Source organism: Oncorhynchus gorbuscha, linkage group LG06 (assembly GCF_021184085.1).
Source record: "Oncorhynchus gorbuscha isolate QuinsamMale2020 ecotype Even-year linkage group LG06, OgorEven_v1.0, whole genome shotgun sequence".
NCBI classification, from domain to species: Eukaryota; Metazoa; Chordata; class Actinopteri; order Salmoniformes; family Salmonidae; genus Oncorhynchus; species Oncorhynchus gorbuscha.
Genome location: NC_060178.1, coordinates 23912938 through 23938603, shown reverse-complemented (window position 1 = coordinate 23938603; position 25666 = coordinate 23912938). Strand labels below are relative to the sequence as shown.

The window sequence follows — 25666 nt, the reverse complement described above, 5'->3', positions numbered from 1 at the left end:
TGCTTGTTTTAGGCCTTGTAGTGATACATGCATACATTATACTGATATACACTTTTAAAAATGAAAGTAAAAACAAAAAAAGTATTAAATGCAGCTATACAGAGTCTTTGGCTATTCCCGAGGAGAAAGGACGAGAGGTGGAAGGTCTGATGTCAGAAAGGGGATTATGGATTCATGACTTCCCCATCATGTTGATTTGCCAGTATGTCAATCACATTTCAATTCAGTTTCAATTCAGTTATAGTTCATTGTTACACTCCCTCCTCTTAGAATCAGTGAAAAAAATCTGAGGCCTGTTCCAGAAACAACTGAATATTGTTTAACAAAGCATAAAATAATAAATATATATATATATAATGAATTAACAAAACATCTCAAATAATCACAGAAACACACACAACCAAACAACCTAACAAACAAACATCTACACCACAGAACACCATGGCAGACAGATTTCACCAATTGTAAAATAAAGATATTAGTAGATAGTGTGTGTGTTAAAATACTGTCAAGTAGGTGTGTAAACAACTCATTAACAATTTGGCAAGATAAGAAGTTGGGGTATGGGGGAGACAAAATACTGATACCTACATATGGAAAAAAAGATGATTGCTATGGTGTGTGGTCATCCAGAAAGGAAATTACAACGAAGAGTTGTTAAGAAAACAGCATCAACTCTCATGTTAATTACATTGTTTTTTATTCAGGAATGGCGTTTACAAAGAATAAGTGGAAAAACCCCTAAATTAACACATGATGAAATCATGAAATCACAACCAATAACACTTTCACATTTGTGTGAAAGGCAGACTACAAACGAATTAAAAGGCAGACTAAAAAACGAATCGAAAGGCAGACTTCGGAAGTGGGACACAATAACTAAATGGAGCAGATATATATATACACACACTTGAAACCTTTCCGTTTCCCTGTGAACAACGTCATCGAATGTGCGGTCATCACAACCACCCTACTTCACCGGAATACATGGTTTATTTTATTTAACTAGGCAAGTCAGTTAAGAAGAAATTATTATTTACAAAGACAGCCTACCAGGGAACAGTGGGTTAACTGCCTTGTTCAGGGGTAGAACAACATATTTTTACCTTGTCAACTCAGGGACTTGATTTAGCAACCTTTCAGTTATTGGCCCAACGCTCTAACCACTAGGCCACCTGCCGCCACAGGCGAGGACAAAGTAGAAAGACGGCAATACCCGAAATCACCCCACAAACGTCTTGACCAAACCCCCTGGTCTGCCACAAGTGGTGGAGAATGCGGGCTGCCCCGACGGTATGTGGGAACCGTTCTTCAGCTGGCCCACATCCACCTGTTGGGGGCGCTCCTGGGAATGGAAAAGATCCGGGAACGGATTGCCGCCCGGTTCCACTGGCCCGGGATGAGGAAGGCCGTGGAAGCCTACTGTATCAGCTGCCCGGAGTGTCAACTCACGGTCCCCCTACTGATCATCGGGGTGACCTTTGAACACATCGCCATGGACATAGTGGGACCCCTGGTAAAAACAGCATGAGGACACCGGTACATCCTGGTGATAGTAGATTATGCCACCCAGTATCCCTAGGCCATTCCCCTACGGGTGGCGGTATCCAAGGGAATCGCTCGGGAGCTGTTCCACCTCTTTAGCCAGGTGGGCATCCCGAACGAGATCTTGACAGACCAAGGTACTGAGTTTATGTCCCGCCTCATTAAAGAGTTGTGAGCCTTCCTGCAGATCAAGCAGATCCGGACCTCCGTTTTTCACCCTCAGACGGATGGCCTCGTCAAGCGCTTTAATAAAATGCTCAAACAGATGCTGTGGAAGGTCATCGAGCAGGACGGGAAGAACTGGGACCAGCTACTACCACACCTAAGGTTCTCAAGTACCCCCATCCTCTACTGGGTTTTGCCCGTTCAAACTCCTCTACTGGATGAGGCCACGCGGCCTACTTGACCTCGCAAAGGAGGTGTGGGAAGCCCAACCGACCCCATTACGTAGCGTGGATACGATGAGTGGATGACAGCCATATGGCCCGTCGTGAGGGAACATATGGAGAAGGCCCAACGTGCCCAAGCCCAGGTCTACAATCAGAGAGCCCAGCCCTGAGAATTCCAGGTGGGAGACAGGGTGCTGGTCTTGAAGCTAGGGGGCACTATTTTTATGTTTGGAAAAATAATGTTCCCAGAGTAAACGGCCTATTTCTCAGGACCAGATGCTAGAATATGCATATAATTGTCAGCTTAGGATAGAAAACACTCCAAAGTTTCCAAAACTGTAAAAATATTGTCTGTGAGTATAACAGAACTGATATTGCAGGCGAAAGCCTGAGAAAAATCCAATCAGGAAGTGACACTTATTTTGAAACCCCTGTGTTCCTATGCATCCCTATTTCCCATTGAAAGGGATATCAACCAGATTCCTTTTTCTATGGCTTCCCTAAGGTGTCAACAGCCTTTAGACATAGTTTCAGGCTTTTATTTTGAAGAATGAGCGTGAACGACCACATTACTTAAATGGACAGGTGGGGGCTCTCAGAGTGATTTGTGTGCAAAAGAGAGAGGCGGCCATTGTTACTCCCGGTGAAAAGCCAACTGTCCCGGTTGATATATTATCGAATAGATATTTGATAAACACCATGAGGATTGATTATAAAAAACGTTTGACATGTTTCTGTCGACATTATGGATATAATTTGGAATTTTTGTCTGCGTTGTCGTGACCGCTCTTTCCGGTGGATTCCTGGGCATAACGCACCAAACTAACGGAGGTATTTGGATATAAAAAATATCTTTATGGAACAAAAGGAACATTTGCTGTCTAACTGGGAATCTCGTGAGTGAAAACATCCGAAGATCATCAAAGGTAAATTTGATTGCTTTTCTGATTTTCGTGACCAAGTTACCTGATGCTGGGTGTACTTATTGTTTTGTTATGCTATCGATAAACTTACACAAACGTTTGTATTGCTTTCGCTGTAAAAGCATCATTTCAAAATCTGAGACGACAGGGTGATTAACAAAAGGCTAAGCTGTGTTTCGCTATATTTCACTTGTGATTTCATGAATATGAATATTTTCTAGTAATATTATTTGACTGTTGCGCTTTGCTATTTAGCGTTGTTGGTGACAATTCTCCCGGATCCGGGTGGGGTGGTTCGATTAATCCTCATGTCCGAAAGTAAGTTCCTGGCAACATGGCACAAACCATACGAGGTAGTCGAGAAGAAGGGCTCTGTCAATTACTGCGTACGACAACCGGGGAGATAGAAACCTCAACAGATTTACCACGTGAACCTGTTGAAGAAGTGGCACGAGACTGGCACGTTATGGTCGGAACCCAGGATGCCAATGAGACCAGTGGTGGTCCCGAACAATGAGGACCTCGACCCGGCCCAGAAGCAAGAGCTCAGGGAGCTTGTCGATCAGAACATGGCGGTGTTCTCCGAGAAGCCGGGCCGCACGCCCCTCATTGAACACCACATCCGTACCTGGCCGGTAAATAAAGAGGCCATATCGGATTCCGGATGCCCGAAGGAAGGCCGTGAAACAGGAAGTGGAGGCTATGCTAAGGATGGGGGTCATTGAAGAGTCCCACAATGCATGGTGCAGCCCCATCGTGTTGGTGCCCAAACCGGACGGTAGCCTCCGCTTCTGTAATGATTTCTGGGGGGTGAGCGGCATCAGCTTGTTCGATGCATATCCCATGCCGAGGGTGGATGAGCTCATCGATCGATTGGGAAAGGCCCGATACATCAGCACCCTTGACCTGACCAAAGGATATTGGCAGGTACCGTTGTCAGCCTCCTCCCGAGAGAAGAAGGCATTTTCGACACCAGACGGGTTGTATCAGTACCGGGTGCTCCCGTTCGGTCTCCACGGAGCCCCTAGGACCTTCCAGCGGCTGAAGAACAAAGTACTTCGACCCCATCAGCAGTACGCAGCGGCCTATTTGGATGACATCATCATCCACAGCCAAGGTTGGGATGAGCACTTGACGTGCCTCCAGGCGGTGCTGGACGTGCTCAGACAAGCCGGGTTGACAGCGAACCCCAAGAAGTGCAAACTAGGTTTTGAGGAGGTAGAGTACCTGGGGTATTTGATCGGACGGGGGAACGTCAAGCCCCAGGAGAGGAAGGTTCACGCTGTGCGTGACTGGCCCGTTCCACAATACAAGACACAGGTCAAGTCCTTCCTGGGACTGGCAGGATACTATAGCCGATTTATCCCCAACTTTGCGGCTATAGCTTCCCCCCTCACCGATCTAACCAGGGCCCGCCTCCCGAAAACAGTGAAATGGACTAACGAGACAGAAGTGGCGTTCAGCCCTCTGAAGGAAGCGCTGTGCTCCCATCCGATTCTCGTAACGCCCGATTTCCAGGTGCCGATGGTGGTCCAGACGGATGGGTGTGAAGTGGGACTAGGCGCCGTTCATCATGTACATCAGCAGAAAGCTGGTTCCTAGAGAGAAGAAGTACTCCATTGTTGAGAAAGAGTGTCTAGCGGTGAAGTGGGCGCTAAAACACTCTCAAGTATTACCTGTTGGGAACCCACTTCACCCTGGTCACGGACCATGCTCCCCTGCTCTGGATGGCCAGGGGAAAGGACACAAACGATCGTGTCACCAGGTGGTTCTTGTCCCTTCAACGCTTCTCTTTTTCTGTTGTGCTCAGGTCAGGGGCGAAGCATGGAAACACGGATGCCCTATCGAGAAGGGAGATGTTCGTCGCACTGACGGCAGCCCCCTCCCCGACAGAGCTAAGGGGGGGTGTCACGTCAGCCACCAGGGGGAGATTTGTCGAGGCCTGGTGACAGATGGAGTATACATCACGAGGCGATGGCTCCACCTGCTGGACGTGCCAGGACTCAACGGGCTCTCCGCCCAGGACTAATTGGGGCTGATTGTGGAGTTGGTGAGAAATCAAGGGCTGATTGCTCACCAGCTGTACAAGCCCCATAAAGCTACCAGAAGGGCAGCACACAGGAGACGACTGTAAGGTGACTTCCATGTAGTTGGAGACGGTGCCCGAGCTAAGACGTTTGAGTTTGTGTGCCAAACAGGATACAGCAAGACCCGGAGCCCAGAACACGGAATCCCAGAGAGGGTCTCATGGGGAGATCCTTTTCTTTTGATTTATTACTTAATAAACACCCTTGAAACCAAGCTAATCATACTCTGTCCGTGTCTGATCTGTGTAAACGTCTTGACCAAACCTCCTGGTCTGCCACAATAGATATAGGATGATTGTATCTGTGAGTGTGTGTCCTCTGAGGCAGAGATCAGTTCTTGTTTCGCTCTAGGTCTGTGTATGAGGAAGTAGATTTGAACGCTGCGGATGTTGAAGTCTTCTTGGTGTCTCTCTGACTGACTGTGTGTGCTGGAGACTTCCTGACTGTGATGGCTGTGCTGTGAGGGTCTAGTGTGGGATTACCGACACACACACACACACTCTGGACTTTGGACAGCTGAGGCAGGACCGCAGGAAGAGAGAGGCACACACAACGCTGGCACGATGGTAACACACCTCACACACATTTAGACTGATGCGGACTCTCACTAGGGCTTGTATATTCTCTACAGCTACATGCTGAGTTTTCCTCTCTCACAGACTTACTGAAAACACGGCCTTATATGTTAAGTTGAGGTCACTTGACACAGCTGTACAGTGAAGTCTCACATTCTACCCTGAAGCTGGCACTTTGAAGCCTGGCAACTGCTGACATAGAACAGTTGTTGAAGCACAGTGATGTTCAATGGTGTCTGACTGAGATTTAAATCTGTTCCAATTCTTACACAATGAATGGAAGAGGGCATAATGTGAAATGGTAAAGATATGTCAAGATGATGGAAGGAAAATAGATAACTTCTAGGTTCTATCGCTCTTTTCAACAACTATCATACAACAAAGAGCTGCAAAACATGGGGTAGTGGACGTTAAGTAGTAGAGAATGTAACTCCTTAAATGGAGAAGATGGTTTCCTTTCCTCCTTTGACTGACAAGCCCTGCTCGTGTCCACCTAGGTTTTGGTGAGCATTCCTACACTAGAGGGATAGATATATCCTCACATTTCCGTAAGAGTGTGTGCTATTCATAACCAGAGATTGGATTCTCATGACTTTTAAACACGACGTGAGAGAAGAAGTACAAGATCAAAGACATTCAAAACTGTCCTATCAAATGTGAAAAGGAGCAGTAGATGTGTCTATTGTTCCTGAGGAGCTGGGTAAGGTCTAACCGCAGGGGTGTAAGGAGGGACTGCAGCAGAGGCGTGTTGTAAAGTCGAGAGGGTTTTGCAAGATGCAGTGGCGAGGCGTTAGAGGGGAAGTGCAGCAGCCCTGGCAGAGAGACAGATGGTCCTTTGGTTTCTATCGCAATACTTCCTCCTCACACTCCCAAGCACAGATCCTGCCCCTAAATCGCAATACTTCCTCCTCACACTACCAAGCACAGATCCTGCCCCTAACTGGATACCCAAACACAACAGATTTTCGAAGATAACGTAATTAGCCAAATTTACATTAAGCTTACATTAAGACAGTTTTCATTGTCAGATTTATTTTTGATGCCTTGTCGGGACTTTCTCTGCGACAGGCTGACAGTAGTGACAGGGATGGTGAATATAATACAGTAGTAGCACAAAGCATCTCTCAGGTCTGACACTGCACAGTAGAAAGTGAGCCATTTTTTAAACTTATCACTTGATCAAAAATCACATCAGAAATTAGCTAATTTAAGATTTTGGCTTTTGTCCACCATTTTCCACCATTTTCTTCTCTTCTCACCCCCCCTCCCCCCCCTTAAAATATTTAGATGCACTATTGTAAAGTGGTTGTTCCACTGGATGTCATAAGGTGAATGCACCAATTTGTAAGTCGCTCTGGATAAGAGCGTCTGCTAAATGACTTAAATGTAAATGTAAAATTTTATCAGCACATCCTCAGACTTGTGGTTATGACTATGGTACCACCTAATGTTAGGTAAAGAGCTGAGATACTGTAGATCAATTGAAACTTTTTTCTCTGTCTCTGTCTAACCTAATCACTGTCTTATTGTCGCTGACTTATTTGAGTGCTTTGTACAGTTTAAATATCAAACAAATGGATAATCTGATTTTGTATGTAAAAACAAGGTGAGAGGGAGAGAGTGATAGAGAGAGAGAGGGAGAGTGTGAGAGAGGGAGAGTGTGGGAGAGGGAGGGAGAGTGTGAGAGGGAGAGAGAGAGTGTGAGAGAGGGAGAGAGAGAGGGAGAGTGAGAGGGAGAGTGAGAGAGATAGGGAGAGTGTGAGAGAGGGAGAGTGTGAGAGAGGGAGAGAGAGGGAGAGTGTGAGGGAGGGAGAGAGAGGGAGAGTATGAAAGAGAGATGGAAAGAGAGGGAGAGAGAGAGGGAGAGTGTGAGAGAGGGAGAGAGAGGGGGAGTATGAGAGAGGGAGAGAGAGGGAGAGTATGAGAGAGAGAGAGAGAGAGAGAGAGAGAGAGAGAGAGAGAGAGAGAGAGAGAGAGAGAGAGAGAGAGAGAGAGAGAGAGAGAGAGAGAGAGAGAGAGAGAGGGAGAGTGTGAGAGAGGGAGAGGGAGAGTCTGAGAGAGAGATGGAGAGAGTGTGAGAGGGAGAGTGTGAGAGAGGGAGAGAGAGAGGGAGAGTGTGAGAGAGGGAGAGAGAGGGAGAGTATGAGAGAGAGATGGAGAGGGAGAGTGGAGAGAGAGATGGAGAGAGAGGGAGAGTGTGAGAGAGAGAGGGAGAGAGAGAGGGAGAGAGAGGGAGAGTGAGAGGAGAGAGGGAGAGAGAGGGAGAGTATGAGAGAGAGATGGAGAGAGAGGGAGAGTGTGAGAGAGGGAGAGAGAGAGGGAGAGTATGAGAGAGAGATGGAGAGAGAGGGAGAGTGTGAGAGAGAGATGGAGAGAGAGGGAGAGTGTGAGAGAGAGAGAGAGCGAAAGCAAGAAGAAGAAAAAATTGCGCAGTCAGAACTGTGGTTTTAACCGGCTGTTTTCGAGCCGAGCAGATTATTTATGGATTTGTTGTGATATGTGTGACAAACAAACAGCCTTATAAGTCAGGTTGTTCACATGAAAAGTTGGAATGAATCTTTACAAAAGAGCTATTCCATTACCGCCCTTGAGGACTGAAGTACTGCTGGTTTTCTTACAGTATCTACTGTACATGGTATCTTACTGATAATTGAATATCATTGATTAATTGGACAGAGAGTTGACTGACTCATTTTGGTTGAAATATACAGATGTATTCAAATGTTCTCCTCCAAAGTTATCATCAGCTGGTTAAACTCAGATCACAGTAACAATGTTAGACCTCCTTTCAGGTTCCACCACACATCAAATCAAACCGGTGTTGGGAACCCAAACAAGGCCAGGACCATGTCATTCAGTGTAATACAACATCTTTGGCCAAACCTGGGCCACCTCAACTGTGGTCAGGAAGCTCTCTGCACTACGTGGTGACAGTGATCATCATATCAAGGGCTTGAGTGTAGACAATGTAAAGGTAGTCCTTTAATTGACCATTACTTTACAATGCACCAGATTCATTTTGAGTAAAGAAATCCCCAAACCATGGCCCAAGGGTGTACTTTAAACTGAGTGCCCTCCCATTCCACAGACTCCTATAGGTAGCATCTATATTCAACAGATACCATAACTAATGGTTATCACTCTGGCAGATTAAAGTGGGAAGCAGTAGTTTACAGAGATAGCCAAACCGGCATGTGCTTACCTCATCTACTGCTCGTTGCCTGGTAACTGTCCTCAGCTTCTTGAACTGATAACCACAGTTAGTCACGTTCTTAATGACAGGGTTACACACAGAGAGACCCTGCTGCTGAGAAACTTCTCTCTGATGTCTGCTGGTGCATGTGCCTTCCAATTACAGTAGGCCCATGCTTCCTCTGGGTTTCTATACCCTGTCTTCTGTTGTAGATACCCTCTCAGAATACCTCACATTCAGTAAGAACTAGGTTCTCTACAGACCTACCTCTGCTTTTCTCTGTCTCAATTCCAAATAAAACGATGTGCATTCCCTAACCCTGACCGTGCTCTCCTGCAGGGCAGTAAGTACCACTGGCAGAGTCAGAACGTCAAGCAGAGTGGTGTGGACGACATGGTGCTGCTGTCCAAGATCAGCGAAGACGCCATTGTGGAAAACTTGAAGAAGAGATTCATGGATGACTTCATCTTTGTATCCTGTTGGATTGATTGTTAGAGAGTTCCTGTACCACTTCTCACAACAACAAAAAACACATTTTTCTGTGAAGAGATGGGTATTTTAATGTTTCTGTTCTTGTTTCTTTAAATGTCTCTTCAGTGAAAGCTAAAAATAGGAGGGGAAGCACACTGTTAAAAAATGACCTACCCACACACACACTCTCAGACGGATATATATAGGCACACGTACACGCACACACACACACATGCACACAAACAAAACATCTTACAAAGGATTTAATACCATGTAGATAGATTTCAGATGAAACATGATTGAGGTCATATCACTGGCCAATAGCATACATGTAGGTCCTTCCATTCTGTATCACAGGTGACCATAGATGGTACTCCTATTGACACGTTAGCAACAACACAATAACAACAACACAATAACAAACATACCATCCTTGCCTCAGTCATCCCCCTAGCACACATTTTCACACAGCAGACACACATCTATGTATGCAATAGTAGGACTGCACTGCTCTTCTTTTAAATTCACTGTGTGACTCAACAGCAAACTTCCCTATTTTTAGGACACTTTTTACTGGCCATTAGGCATGTACGTCCTACTTTGTGTGATTTAAAAAATATATGTGTATATATTATCCAGTCTGGATGAAACTAGGGTTTGTGATATTTTTCTTTTCGGAAGGTTGATATCATCATAAAAGATATCCCTGTGATTGTTTCAATATGACATGATTTCACCAGAAACACCCTCCCTGTTCCTTGACAGTCTTCTGCAGACCTATATTGGCTCTGTGTTGATATCAGTGAACCCATTCAAACAGATGCCCTATTTCACTGACCGGGAAATTGAACTCTACCAAGGGGCTGTGAGTAAACCATCCTATTCTTCAATGTTTACTTTGGCCTTAATATGCCCATTCATTTCCTTATTTACCTTAGTAGTTGTACACTGAACAAAAATATAAATACAACATGCAACAATTTCTAAGATTTACTGAGTTACATTTCATATAAAGAAATCAGTCAATTGAAATAAATTCCTTAGGCCTCATCTATGGATTTCACATGACTGGGAATACAGATATGCATCTGTTGATGACAGATACCTTAAAAATAAGAAGTAGGGGCGTTGATCAGAAATGTGTGACCCTCATTTGCCTCATGAAGCGCAACACAATCTACTTCGCATAGAGTTCATCAGGCTGTTGATTGTGGCCTGTGGAATGTTGTCCCACTCCTCTTCAATGGCTGTGTGGAGTTACTGGAACACGCCGTTGTACACGTAGATTCAGAGCATCCCAAACATGCTCCATGGGTGACAGGTCTGGTGAGTATGCAGGCCGTGGAAGAACTAGGACATTTTCAGCTTTGTGGAATTGTGTACAGATCCTTGCAACATGGGGCCGTGCATTGTCATGCTGAAATATGAGTTGACGACTGCAGAGGAATGGCATGACAATGGGTCTCAGGATCTCATCACAGTATCTTTGTGCATTCAAATTGCCATCGATAAACTGCAATTGTGTTCGTTGTCTGTAATTTATGTCTGCCCATACCATAACCCCACCGCCACCATGGGGCACTCTGTTCACAACGTTGACATCAGCAAACCGCTCGCCCACACAATGCCACGTGGTCTGCGATTGTGAGGCCGATTGGAGGTACTGCCAAGTTCTCTAAAACAACGTTGGAGGCAGCTCATGAGCTTCTCTCTCTCTCTCTCTCTCTCTCTCTCTCTCTCTCTCTCTCTCTCTCTCTCTCTCTCTCTCTCTCTCTCTCTCTCTCTCTCTCTCTCTCTCTCTCTCTCTCTCTCTCTCTCTCTCTCTCTCGCTGTCTCTCTTTTCTCTCTCTCTCTCTCGCTCTCTCTCTCCCTCTCTCTCTCTCTCTCTCTCTCGCTGTCTCTCTCTCTCTCTCTCGCTGTCTCTCTTTCTTTCTTTCTCTCTCTCTCTCCCTCCCTCCCTCTCTCTCTCTCTCTCTCTCTCTCTCTCTCTCTCTCTCTCTCTCTCTCTCTCTCTCTCTCTCTCTCTCTCTCTCTCTCTCTCTCTCTCTCTCTCTCTCCCCCTCTCTCTCTTCCTTTCCATCTCTCTACCTGTAAAGGCCCAGTATGAAAACCCTCCCCACATCTACGCCCTGACTGATAACATGTACAGGAACATGATGATTGATCAGGAGAACCAGTGTGTTATTATCAGGTGTGTCATTATAACAGTCTCACACTTTATTTATAAAGTCTGCAATCTGTTTCTTCTGGAAGGCAAGATGTAGGCCGAGTGCTTCTCTGTGCCTCCGTCTTACACACCTTAGGCCGATGTTTCCCAACCCTGGTCCCCCAGGACCCCCAGCAGTTTCATTGTAGCCCTTGACAAACACACCTCATTCAACTCATTGAGGGCTTGATGATTAGTTGACAAGTTGAATCAGGTCTGCTTGTCCATGGTTACAATAAAAAGGTGTGCTGTTGGGGGTCCTGGGGGACCAGGGTTGGGAAACACTGCCTTAGGCCTTCTCATGTGTGTCATTCCACCCAAGCTCACTGAGGCCAACTTTCACTGCTTTTCTCAAAACTACCAAAGAATCAGTGTTTCATTTCCTTTATACCAAAAATGTAACTGTGAATTGCATGTGCAGCCATAGTTAACCTTTCCAAAAAGTTTCACACAAAGTATTTGACATTGCCTCTAATATGTCTGTGTGTTATGTGTGTGTTGTGCCAGCGGGGAGAGTGGAGCTGGGAAGACTGTGGCTGCCAAGTACATTATGGGTTACATCTCCAAAGTATCAGGAGGAGGTGATAAAGTGCAGGTATTAGCATATTACCATTCATAAAACAACTATTAACATTATTACCATTCATAAAACAACTATTAACATCATTACCATTCATAAAACAAATATTAGCATCATTACCATTCATAAAACAAATATGAACATTATTACCATTCATAAAACAAATATTACCATTATTACCATTCATAAAACAAATATTAACATTGCAATTGCTAATGACTGTGATGGAGACTCTGAAGTGCTGTGTTGTTTCTCCGTATGTTGTTCTCAGCATGTGAAGGACATCATCCTCCAGTCCAATCCTCTACTGGAGGCCTTCGGCAATGCCAAGACTGTCCGCAACAACAACTCCAGCCGCTTTGTGAGTGATACGTACAGCAATCAGCCTTCCCCTTTCCCATTATTTCTCTTTCTATCCTCCTCATCTTGTACTTCCTTCTCTTCTCCAGACACTGGGTGTGGCCTATGAAAGCAAGACTGATACTGTAAACTTTTCATTTCTGCAACTATTTCCCCAGAACTCTAACGGGTCTGTTAGTCACCTGCTACCTATTCTTATAGCCAATACACTGTGAGGTTGTTGTTTTTCCTGTGCTCTACCAGAGATGATCTGGATTCTGAAGATATATAACCACCGAAGCAGTATGCAATAGTCACCTTTCAACCTCTCCCCTTTCTCTACTGCTGTAACCCTGAGAAGTTCTTGTCAGTTCCTAGCCACACCCACATGCAACAGAGCAGGCTTTGTAAATGTGTGCCTGTCACCTCTGGGGTTTCCTGCCTCTGAGGTGCTCTGCTGTGCGTACTGCAGGCCTCTATTACGGAAGAGCAACACAATGAGATCAAAGAGCTTGAGAATCTGGAACTGAGGTGAAATCCTGGGTGGGGTTAACATCTGTCTAGTAAAGTCATGTAACCAAAAATGTACCCATCAGCGGATGTCTTAAAAGGAAAATCCACTCAAAAACTATATTTTGGTGTTGTTTTCGTTAGTCTACTGTTGATACAGCCGTGTGTTTTGCATGTCAGATGTCAGGTTCTTAAGATATTGGACTTTCAAGAAGCAAAGTGTCACCGGCCTCATCATCATGATGATGCAAAATGCAGTGGACTAATGGAAAAAATACTAAAATATCGATTTTTCCTTTATAGGCTAAATATCCTTCCTACACGTTTATGTTATTTACATACAAATATATTTTTTAAGGAGTTAACCACAGATTGTGTCACTGCTCTGATGCTCTCATTTTCCCAGTCCATACTAGGGCTATATCCCCACTCCAAACCACAACCCTCAAGTCATAACGATGAACCATGTCTAACTTGAGTTATATGTTTTTTTGTGGGTGGGTTCTGATCTAACAGGGTAAGTACTTTGAGATTCAGTTTAGCAGAGGAGGAGAGCCGGACGGTGGTAAAATCTCCAACTTCCTCCTTGAGAAGTCGAGGGTGGTGAGCCAGAACGAGAACGAGAGGAACTTCCACGTCTACTACCAGGTCAGTCAGGTCCTGAGCTAGGCCAGCACTAACACAGCTAACCACAATGACTCTCTCACTACCCATCTTTAGGAGAGATGTCCCCCTCCTATTGGCCTTTCGTACAACTGTTGCACAATGTGAATGACCTTCTCACCCTTGAGCACATTAACGGTTCTGTGGTATTTCATAACTGTGTGTAAATTGTTGATGTGTAATTAATGTTCTTTCAGTTGTATTTACCTGAACTGTTGTATTTAGCTAATAGAGGGAGCCAACCCCCAGCAGAAAGAAGCCCTGGGCATCATGACTCCAGACTACTACTACTACCTGAACCAGTCAGGGACATACAAAGTGGACGGAACCAACGACAGCAAGGACTTTCAGGAGACAATGGTACTTTACTCCATCAGGGATTAAAACATATAGTACACTTTTTTTCACAGAAGCACTGGGAGCAAAATAACACTTCCGGTTTACACTACCAGTCAAAAGTTTGGGATCACTTAAAAATGTCCTTGTTTTCCATGAAAACATACATGAAATGAGTTGCAAAATGAATAGGAAATATAGTCAAGAAGTTGACAAAGTTATAAATAATGATTTTTATTGAAATAATAATTGTGTCCTTCAAACTTTGCTCTCCATCCTCCATTTGCAGCAATTACAGCCTTGCAGACCTTTGGCATTCTAGTTGTCAATTTGTTGAGGTAATCTGAAGAGATTTCACCCCATGCTTCCTGAAGCACCTCCCACAAATTGGATTGGATTGATGGGCACTTCTTACGTACCATACGGTCAAGCTGCTCCCACAACAGCTCAATAGGGTTGAGATCCGGTGACTGTGCTGGCCACTTCATTATAGACCGAATACCAGCTGACTGCTTCTTCCCTAAATAGTTCTTGCATAGTTTGGAGCTGTGCTTTGGGTCATTGTCCTGTTGTAGGAGGAAATTGTCTCCAATTAAGCACCATCCACAGACATGGCGTTGCAAAATGGAGTGATAGCCTTCCTTCTTCAAGATCCCTTTTACTCTGTACAAATCTCCCACTTTACCACCATCAAAGCACCCTCAGACCATCACATTGCCTCTACCATGCTTGACAGATGGCGTCAAGCACCGCGTCTCACGAATGTTCTTCTTTGTGATCCGAACACCTCAAACTTAGATTCACCTGTCCATAACGCTTTTTTTCCAATCTTCCTCTGTCCAGTGTCTGTGTTCTTTTGTCCACCTCAATCTTGTATTTCTATTGGCCAATCTGAGATATGGGTTTTTCTTGGCAACTCTGCCTAGAAGGCCAGCATCCCGGAGTCGCCTCTTCACTGTTGATGTTGAGACTGGTGTTTTGCGAGTACTATTTAATGAAGCTGCCAGTTGAGGACTTGTATGTTTCTCAAACTAGACACTCTAATGTACTTGTCCTCTTGCTCAGTTGTGCACCGGGGCCTCTGATAGGTGAGAATTGTCTGTTAATTGAATGATTAGAATATTCCGCCCTGAAACATATAATTGTATGGAATTGATTAGAATGTATAAAATCACAATCAATAAATGTGTAGTCCTAGTCAGAATTAGGGTAAAACAATATGTCTTTATGGTATTTTAAACACAGACTGTCTAAGCTTGGTGCCGACCTGACTAGAGATTTGGGAGAGAACGGGGAGTACGTCTCAAGGACAAGGTCACTAATCTCTGTCGGTTGGGTAGTGAGACAGACAGTGTGTGCGTAGCAGGACATGTGTGTGCGTCTGTTTGTGTGCATGTGTGTGTGGGTAATGTGCGTATGTGCGTCTGTTTGTGTGTGTGCGTGTATGGCTGTGTGAATGTGTGTGTGTGAGAAGTCAGTATAAAATGAATTGTTTTGTATTCTTGACTTCAGAACGTTCCGTGAATAAACCTTTTTGACTATTTTAGCTGGACCTCCGTCTGTTTTAATCAACCAGGATCTTACAAATTCTGGTTTGCAGACTGAGGGTAATATAATTAAATTTTGTGATGTACCTGGAGAACGTAATTCTCTTATCAGCCGCCCGCTCCTCTTTCTATTCTGGTTAGCGCCAGTTTGTGCTGTTCTGTGAAGGGAGTAGTACACAGTGTTGTACGAGATCTTCAGTTGTTTCTTGCCAATTTATCGCATGGAATAGCCTTCATTTCTCTGGCTAGACTGCAAACTCTCCTTCCATACTCATATCAAACATCTCCAATCTAAAATCAAATCTATAATCGGCTTTCTATTTCGCAACAAAGCCTCCTTCACTCACGCCGCCAAACTTACCCTAGTAAAACTGACTATCCTACCGATCCTCGACTTCGGCGATGTCATCTACAAAATAGCTTCCAATACTCTACTCAGCAAACTGGATGCAGTTTATCACAGTGCCATCTGTTTTGTTACTAAAGCACCTTATACCACCCACCACTGCGACCTGTATGCTCTAGTCGGCTGGCCCTCGCTACATATTCGTCGCCAGATCCACTGGCTCCAGGTCATCTACAAGTCCATGCTAGGTAAAGCTCCGCCCTATCTCAGTTCACTGGTCACGATGGCAACACCCACCCGTAGCACGCGCTCCAGCAGGTGTATCTCACTGATCATCCCTAAAGCCAACACCTCATTTGGCCCCCTTTCCTTCCAGTTTTCTGCTGCCTGTGACTGGAACAAATTGCAAAAATCGCTTGTTGGAGACTTTTATCGCCCTCACCAACTTTAAACATCTGCTATCTGAGCAGCTAACCGATCGCTGCAGCTGTACATAGTCCATTGGTAAATAGCCCACCTGTAACGACGTTCGTCTGTTGTAAGAAGAGAGTCAGACCGAAATGCAGCGTGTAGGTTACTCATGACTTTAATGAAATGAAAACGGTACATGAAATAACTGATATAAGAAAACAACAAACGGAACGTGAAACTAATTACAGCCTATCTGGTGACTACAACACAGAGACAGGAACAAACACCCACAAAATACAAAGCGAAAGTCAGGCTGTCTAAATACGGTTCTCAATCAGAGACAACGACAAGCACCTGACTCTGATTGAGAATCGCCTCAGGCAGCCAAGCCTAACTAGACACACCCCTAATCATACACAATCCCAATGCTAATAAAACCCCAATACGAAACACAACATATAAACCCATGTCACACCCTGGCCTACCCAAACATATAACAAAAACACAAAATACAATGACCAAGGCGTGACACCACCCAATTCAACTACCTCATCCCCATACTGTTTTTATTTATTTACTTTTCTGCTCTTTTGCACACCAGTATCTCTACCTGCATATGACCATCTGATAATTTATCACTCTGCTAAATTGTAATTATTCGCCTACCTCCTCATGCTTTTTGCACACAATGTATATAGACTCTTTCTTTTTTTCTACTGTGTTATTGACTTGTTTATTGTTTACTCCATGTGTAACTCTGTGTTGTTATCTGTTCACACTGCTATGCTTTATCTTGGCCAGGTCGCAGTTGTAAATGGGAACTTGTTCTCAACTAGCCTACCTGGTTAAATAAAATAAAAAATAAAAAATGTAAAACTATTTTACGCTACTGCTACTCTCTGTCCATCATATATGCATAGTCACTTTAACCATATCTACATGTACATTCTACCTCAAACCTCGCTACTTTTATAGCCTCGCAACTGTTTTTCACTGTCTTTTTACTGTTGTTTTTATTTATTTACTTACCTATTGTTCACCTAATACCTTTTTTGCACTATTGGTTAGAGCCTGTAAGTAAGCATTTCACTGTAAGGTATTTGTCATGTTTTGTCATTGATTATCATGTCTTGTCCCTGTGCTTCCCTTCTATTCGTTTCCCTCTGCTGGTCTTATTAGGTTCTTTCCCTCTTTCTATCCCTCTCTCTCCCCCTCCCTCTCTCCCTCTCTCGCTCTCTCTCTCTCTCTATCGTTCCGTTCCTGCTCCCAGCTGTTCCTCATTCTCCTAACTACCTCATTTACTCTTTCACACCTGTCCCCTATTTTGCCCTCTGATTAGAGTCCCTATTTCTCCCTCTGCTTTCCGCTTCTGTCCTTGTCGGATCCTTGTTTGATGTTTGCTGTTCTGTGTCCTTGTTCCGCCCTGTCGTGTTTTTGCCTTCTTCAGATGCTGCGTGTGAGCAGGTGTCTATGTCAGCTACGGCCTGTGCCTTCCCGAAGCGACCTGCAGTCTGTGGTCGCGTCTCCAGTCGTTCCTCTCTACTGACGAGTGGATTTCAGTTTTCCTGTTTTGTATTTACCTAAGATATATCCAGGATTATCGTTTTTGTTTCTCTCGACGCCGGTACCGTGGTGCCTTCTTCCTCTCCCGCCGGAGCGGGGGTTTTTTTTGTTAAGAAGGACGGTACTCTGCGCCCCTGCGTGGATTATCGAGGGCTGAATGACATAACGGTTAAGAATCGTTATCCGCTTCCCCTTATGTCGTCAGCCTTCGAGATTCTGCAGGGAGCCAGGTTCTTTACTAAGTTGGACCTTCGTAACGCTTACCATCTCGTGCGCATCAGAGAGGGGGACGAGTGGAAAACGGCGTTTAACACTCCGTTAGGTCATTTTGAATACCGGGTTCTGCCGTTCGGTCTCGCTAATGCTCCAGCTGTCTTTCAGGCATTAGTTAATGATGTACTGAGAGACATGCTGAACATCTTTGTTTTCGTTTACCTTGACGATATCCTGATTTTTTTCACCGTCACTCGAGATTCATGTTCAGCACGTTCGACGTGTACTCCAGCGCCTTTTAGAGAATTGTCTCTACGTGAAGGCTGAGAAGTGCGCCTTTCATGTCTCCTCTGTCACATTTCTCGGTTCTGTTATTTCCGCTGAAGGCATTCAGATGGATCCCGCTAAGGTCCAGGCTGTCAGCGATTGGCCCGTTCCTAAGTCACGTGTCGAGTTGCAGCGCTTTCTCGGTTTCGCTAATTTCTATCGGCGTTTCATTCGTAATTTCGGTCAAGTGGCTGCCCGTCTCACAGCTCTTACTTCTGTCAAGACGTGCTTTAAGTGGTCCGTTTCCGCCCAGGGAGCTTTTGATCTCCTCAAGAAGCGTTTTACATCCGCTCCTATCCTTGTTACTCCTGACGTCACTAAACAATTCATTGTCGAGGTTGACGCTTCAGAGGTGGGCATGGGAGCCATTCTGTCCCAGCGCTTCCATTCTGACGATAAGGTCCATCCTTGCGCTTATTTTTCTCATCGCCTGTCGCCATCGGAACGCAACTATGATGTGGGTAACCGCGAACTGCTCGCCATCCGCTTAGCCCTAGGCGAATGGCGACAGTGGTTGGAGGGGGCGACCGTCCCTTTTGTCATTTGGACTGACCATAAGAACCTTGAGTACATCCGTTCTGCCAAACGACTTAATGCACGTCAAGCTCGTTGGGCGTTGTTTTTCGCTCGTTTCGGGTTTGTGATTTCTTATCGCCCGGGAAATAAGAACACCAAGCCTGATGCCTTATCCCGTCTCTTTAGTTCTTCTGTGGCTTCTACCGACCCCGAGGGGATTCTCCCTGAAGGGCGTGTTGTCGGGTTGACTGTCTGGGGAATTGAGAGACAGGTAAAGCAAGCACTCACTCACACTGCGTCGCCGCGCGCTTGTCCTAGTAACCTTCTTTTCGTTCCTGTCTCTACTCGTCTGGCTGTTCTTCAGTGGGCTCACTCTGCCAAGTTAGCTGGCCACCCCGGCGTTCGGGGTACGCTTGCTTATATTCGCCAGCGGTTTTGGTGGCCTACTCAGGAGTGTGACACGCGCCGTTTCGTGGCTGCTTGTTCGGACTGCGCGCAGACTAAGTCAGGTAACTCTCCTCCTGCCGGTCGTCTCAGACCGCTTCCCATTCCTTCTCGACCATGGTCTCACATCGCCTTAGACTTTATTACCGGTCTGCCTTCATCTGCGGGGAAGACTGTGATTCTTACGGTTGTCGATAGGTTCTCTAAGGCGGCACATTTCATTCCCCTCGCTAAGCTTCCTTCCGCTAAGGAGACGGCACAAATCATCATTGAGAATGTGTTCAGAATTCATGGCCTCCCGTTAGACGCCGTTTCAGACAGAGGCCCGCAATTCACGTCACAGATTTGGAGGGAGTTCTGTCGTTTGATTGGTGCTTCCGTCAGTCTCTCTTCCGGTTTTCATCCCCAGTCTAACGGTCAAGCAGAAAGGGCCAATCAGACGATTGGTCGCATATTACGCAGCCTTTCTTTTCGAAACCCTGCGTCTTGGGCAGAACAGCTCCCCTGGGCAGAATACGCTCACAACTCGCTTCCTTCGTCTGCTACCGGGCTATCTCCGTTTCAGAGTAGTCTTGGGTACCAGCCTCCTCTGTTCTCGTCCCAGCTCGCCGAGTCCAGCGTTCCCTCCGCTCAGGCTTTTGTCCAACGTTGTGAGCGCACCTGGAGGAGGGTCAGGTCTGCACTTTGCCGTTACAGGGCGCAGACTGTGAGAGCCGCCAATAAACGTAGGATTAAGAGTCCTAGGTATTGTCGCGGTCAGAGAGTGTGGCTTTCCACTCGTAACCTTCCCCTTACGACAGCTTCTCGCAAGTTGACTCCGCGGTTCATTGGTCCGTTCCGTGTCTCTCAGGTCGTCAATCCTGTCGCTGTGCGACTGCTTCTTCCGCGACATCTTCGTCGCGTCCACCCTGTCTTCCATGTCTCCTGTGTCAAGCCTTTTCTTCGCGCCCCCGTTCGTCTCCCCCCGTCCTTGTCGAGGGCGCACCTATTTACAAGGTACGGAAGATCATGGACATGCGTTCTCGGGGACGTGGTCACCAGTACTTAGTGGATTGGGAGGGTTACGGTCCTGAGGAGAGGAGTTGGGTTCCATCTCGGGACGTGCTGGACCGTTCGTTGATTGATGATTTCCTCCGTTGCCGCCAGGGTTCCTCCTCGAGTGCGCCAGGAGGCGCTCGGTGAGTGGGGGTACTGTCATGTTTTGTCATTGATTATCATGTCTTGTCCCTGTGCTTCCCTTCTATTCGTTTCCCTCTGCTGGTCTTATTAGGTTCTTTCCCTCTTTCTATCCCTCTCTCTCCCCCTCCCTCTCTCCCTCTCTCGCTCTCTCTCTCTATCGTTCCGTTCCTGCTCCCAGCTGTTCCTCATTCTCCTAACTACCTCATTTACTCTTTCACACCTGTCCCCTATTTTGCCCTCTGATTAGAGTCCCTATTTCTCCCTCTGTTTTCCGCTTCTGTCCTTGTCGGATCCTTGTTTGATGTTTGCTGTTCTGTGTCCTTGTTCCGCCCTGTCGTGTTTTTGCCTTCTTCAGATGCTGCGTGTGAGCAGGTGTCTATGTCAGCTACGGCCTGTGCCTTCCCGAAGCGACCTGCAGTCTGTGGTCGCGTCTCCAGTCGTTCCTCTCTACTGACGAGTGGATTTCAGTTTTCCTGTTTTGTATTTACCTAAGATATATCCAGGATTGTCGTTTTTGTTTAAGACTGGAATAAAGACTCTGTTTCTGTTAAAGTCCTTTTGGGTCCTCATTCACCAGCATAACAGTATTGTTGTATTCGGCACACGTGACAAATAAACTTTTATTTGATTTGACTTGATTTGACTAATCAACTAGTATAAAGAAGGCCAGTTGTATTGCTTCTTTAATCAGAACAACAGCTTTCAGCTATGCAAACATAATTGAAAAAGGGTTTTCCAATGATCAATTTGCCTTTTAAAATGATAAACGTGGATTAGCTAACACAAAGTGCCATTGGAACACAGGAGTGATGGTTGCTCTTCTACCACTGTGATTATTATTATTTCACCCTGCTGGCCATCTATGAACATTTGAACATGTTGGCCATGTTTTGTTATAATCTCCACCCGACACAGCCAGAAGAGGACTGGCCACCCCTCAGAGCCTGGTTCCTCTCTAGGTTTCTTCCTAGGTTCTGGCCTTTCTATGGAGTTTTTCCTAGCCACTGTGCTTCTACACCTGTATTGCTTGCTGTTTGGGTTTTAAGGCTGGGTTTCTGTACAGCACTTTGTGACATCAGCTGATGTAAGACGGGCTTTATAAATACATTTGATTTGATTTGATTTGCTGATCATGGGCCTCTGTATGCCTATATAGATATACGCCTGTCAGCAACGGAGCTACCACACCCGTTGCTGACAGGTGTATAAAAGCACACCGCCATGCAATCTCCATAGACAAACATTGGGGTGGCAGGTAGCCTAGTGGTTTGAGCATTAGACCATTAACCGATAGGTTGCTGGATCGAATCCCTGAGCTGACAAGGTAAAAATGTGTTGTCCTGTCCCTGAACAAGGCAGTTAAACCACTGTTCCCTGGTAGGCTGTCATTGTAAAATAAGAATTTGTTCTTAACTGACTTGCCTGGTTAAATAAAAAATATTAATTTAAAAATCAGCTGTTTCCAGCTACAATTGTCATTTGCACTATATTTCTGATCAATTTGATGTTATTTTAATGGACAAAAACAAAAAAACAAGGACATTTCTAAGTGACCCCAAACTTTTGAACGATAGTGTATATTCGTAACACAGGCTTATAATTTGCAAAATATACTGTTCTGCTGCGTATTCTTCCATCATATTCCCTCAGTCCCAATTCTAGATGTTGTTGTGTGTTGTCTGGAACAGGAGTAATGCCTCTCTGTTGTATTTTGTCCACAGGAAGCCATGCATGTGATTGGGATCCCAGTGGCCCACCAGGCTCAGGCGCTGCAGATCATAGCAGGAATCCTGCACCTTGGAAACATCAGCTTCATAGAGGCAGGCAACTATGGCAAGGTGGAGAGCACTGACTGTGAGTGGGAGACATGAGAACGTGCAAACATGCATAATACATTTGTAAATGTCCCCAGTGAAGATGGAGAAACACATTGGAGACATTGGGGATAGTAGCTCAAGCAATTTGCCATTATGTAGACAAATGTATATATTTGTCATGTGTTGTGTTCTGTTCTGTTTGTATTTTCTCCCTCCCAGTGCTTGCCTTCCCTGCCTATCTGCTGGGCGTTGACCCGACGCGCCTGCAAGACAAACTGACCAGCAGAAAGATGGACTCGAAGTGGGGTGGAAAGTCTGAATCCATCGATGTGACTCTTAACCAGGAACAAGCCACCTACACCCGCGACGCCCTGGCTAAGGCCCTTTACACCCGGCTCTTTGACTACCTGGTGGAGGTTAGGGACATCTACTATAAACTGCAATGATACACACAGAGACATAAATACAGTAACGACACGTCCGTTTCATACTAACTAATTATCCCCCTACCAGGCCATAAACAAAGCCATACAGAAACCTCATGAAGAATACAGCATTGGCGTTCTTGACATATATGGTTTTGAGATATTCCAGGTAAATCAAATATTAAATCAATAGAAATGTACATCTCTGATGGGATAACGAGACAAAACACAGGTATGATGATAATATGTTGTAACATTGTCTCTAACCTGGATGTGTTCCTCTGACAGAGGAATGGGTTTGAGCAATTCTGCATCAACTTTGTCAACGAGAAGCTGCAGCAGATATTTATTGAGTTGACACTGAAGGCTGAACAGGTACAAACCACTCTCAAACATCAACACTTTTCATTTCTTTAAGCGGGGTCTTGGATGATGTTTAATAGTTATATTGGCATTGTCTATCTCCCTGTGTTTCTCCCAGGAAGAGTATGTTCAGGAAGGCATCAAGTGGACACCAATTGAGTATTTCAACAACAAGGTTGTCTGTGACCTCATCGAGAATAAGTTGGTAAGCTCAAAATTATACAATCTCTCCTCAACTGTGTCTACAGTCACATCCAAAAATATTGGCACCCTTAATAAAGATGAGCAAAAAAGACTATCAAATACAGTACCAGTCAAAGTTTGGTCAACCCTACTCATTCAAGGGTTTTTCTTTATTTTTCCTATTTTCTACATTGTAGAATAATAGTGAAGACATCAAAACTATGAAATAGCACACACAGAATCATGTAGTATCCAAAAAGAAAGTTAAACAAATCAAAATATATTTTATATTTCAGATTCTTCAAAGTTGCCACCCTTTGCTTTGATGACAGCTTTGCACACTCTTGGCATTCTCTTAACCAGATTCAGCTGGAATGCTTTTCCAACAGTCTTGAAGGAGTTCCCACATATGCTCAGCATTCTTTTGCTGCTTTTCTTTCACTCTGCGGTTCAACTCATCCCAAACCATCTCAATTGGATTGAGGTCAGGTGATTGTGGAGGCCAGGTCATCTGATGCAGCACTCCATCACTCTCCTTCTTGGTCAAATAGCCCTTATACAGCCTGGAGGTGTGGTGGGTCATTGTTCTGTTGAAAAACAAATGATAGTCCCACTAAGCACAAACTAGATGGGATGGTATATCTTTGCAGAATGCTGTGGAAGCCATGCTGGTTAAGTGTGCCTTGAATTCTAAATAAATCAAAGATAGTGTCACCAGTAAAGAACCCCCACACCATCACACCACCTCTTCCATGCTTCACAGTGGGAACCACACATGTGGAACCACACATCATCATCTGTTCACCTACTCCGCGTCTCACAAAGACACAGCGGTTGGAACCAAAAATCTCAAATTTGGACTCATCAGACCAAAGGACAGATTTCCACCCGTCTAATGTCCATCGCTTGTGTTTCTTTGTCCAAGCAAGTCTCTTATTATTATTGTTGTCCTTTAGAACTGGTTTCTTTGTAACAATTTGACCATGAAGGCCTGATTCACGTAGTCTCCTATGAACAGTTGATGTTGAGATGTGCCTGTTACTTGAACTCTGTGAAGCATTTATTTGGGCTGCAATCTGAGGTGCAGTTAACTCTAATGAACTTATCCTCTGCAGTGTAGGTAACTCTGGGTCTTCCTTTCCTGTGGCGGTCCTCATGAGAGCCAGTTTCATCATAGCGCTTGATGGTTTTTGCTACTGCTACTGCAGTTGGTTCTTGAAATGTTCCGTATTGACTGATCTTCATGTCTTAAAGTAATGATAGACTGTTGTTTCTCTTTGCTTATTTGAGCTGTTCTTGCCATAATATGGACTTGGTCTTTTACCAAATAGGGCTATCTTCTGTATACCACCCCTTCCTTGTCACAACACAACTGATTGGCTCAAATACATTAAGAAGGAAATACATTTTTACAAGGCACACCTGTTAATTGAAATGCATTCCAGGTGACTACCTCATGAAGCTGGTTGACAGAATGCCAATAATGTGCAAAGCTGTCATCAAGGCAAAGAGTAGCTACTTTGAAGAATCTCAAATATAAAATATATTTGTATTTGTTTTACACTTTTTTGGTTACTACATAATTCCAAAAGTGTTATTTGAATGAGTAGGTGTGTCCAAACTTTTGACTGGTACTGTAAATAATGATTTTATACTCATAAATGCTCAAATTAAAATATTTAGTTTAACAAGTGATACAAACATTTTTTTAAAGATAGGTGTCAACATGTTTGGCAACCCTGTTTTCAATACTTTGTGCAAACCTCCCCTTTACGCGGATGTAGCCTTTTCCTATAATATTTTATGAGATTGAAGATCACATTGGAAGGGATCTTAGACAATTCCTCCACACAGAATATTTCCAGATCCTTGATATCTTTCGGTCTGCGCTTATGGACTGTCCTCTTCAATATAAACCACAGGTTTTCAATGGGGTTCAAGTTCAGAGACTGAGATGGCCATTGCAAAATGTTGATTTTGTGTACAATTAACAAATTCTTCGTGGATTTTGATGTTGCTTGGGTTCATTGTCTTGCTGGAAGGCCAAGTTTAAGGTTCCTGGCAGAGACAACCAGGTTTTTGGCTAAAATGTCCTGGTACTTGGTAGAGTACATGATCCCCATAACATCAAAGATCCACCAGCATATTTTACAGTAGGTATGAGGTTATTTTCTGCATACGCATCCTTCTATCAAGACCAAACACCACTGGTGCATGTGTCAAAGAGCTCTATTTTCGTCTCATCTGACCATAGCACCCGGTTTCAATCCAATTAGCCTATTGGCATGGAGGTGTCGTCTACTGTAGATTTGGAGACTTGGTGACCCCAGGATCTGAAACACAACCAAAACAAACAGCAAATGCATCCAAAAAGTTTGTAGAGTAGAAATATGGGAAAACAACAGCACTATTGTCACTGTCCCAATACTTCTGGAGCTCACTGTATTATTTATATCATACCGTCGTTTTTGCTAAACTTTATCAATGGAAATGGTGCCAATCAATTTGGATGTGT

The 25666-nt window shown here is 44.7% G+C and overlaps 1 protein-coding gene across 1 annotated transcript in view; it reads left to right on the top strand.

The window, feature by feature from the left end:
* The first annotated feature begins 5338 nt into the window (after window positions 1-5338).
* LOC124037723 (unconventional myosin-If-like) overlaps window positions 5339-25666 on the top strand; it is a 28120-nt gene continuing 7792 nt past the window's right edge. The window contains exons 1-13 of the mRNA XM_046352715.1: window positions 5339-5510; window positions 9052-9183; window positions 9959-10048; window positions 11280-11374; window positions 11897-11984; window positions 12241-12330; window positions 13335-13466; window positions 13707-13841; window positions 22085-22217; window positions 22400-22596; window positions 22694-22774; window positions 22894-22980; window positions 23087-23173. Coding sequence (XP_046208671.1) covers window positions 5508-5510; window positions 9052-9183; window positions 9959-10048; window positions 11280-11374; window positions 11897-11984; window positions 12241-12330; window positions 13335-13466; window positions 13707-13841; window positions 22085-22217; window positions 22400-22596; window positions 22694-22774; window positions 22894-22980; window positions 23087-23173 — 1350 coding nt within the window. The 5' untranslated portion in view covers window positions 5339-5507. The remainder of the gene's footprint in view (window positions 5511-9051; window positions 9184-9958; window positions 10049-11279; window positions 11375-11896; window positions 11985-12240; window positions 12331-13334; window positions 13467-13706; window positions 13842-22084; window positions 22218-22399; window positions 22597-22693; window positions 22775-22893; window positions 22981-23086; window positions 23174-25666) is intronic.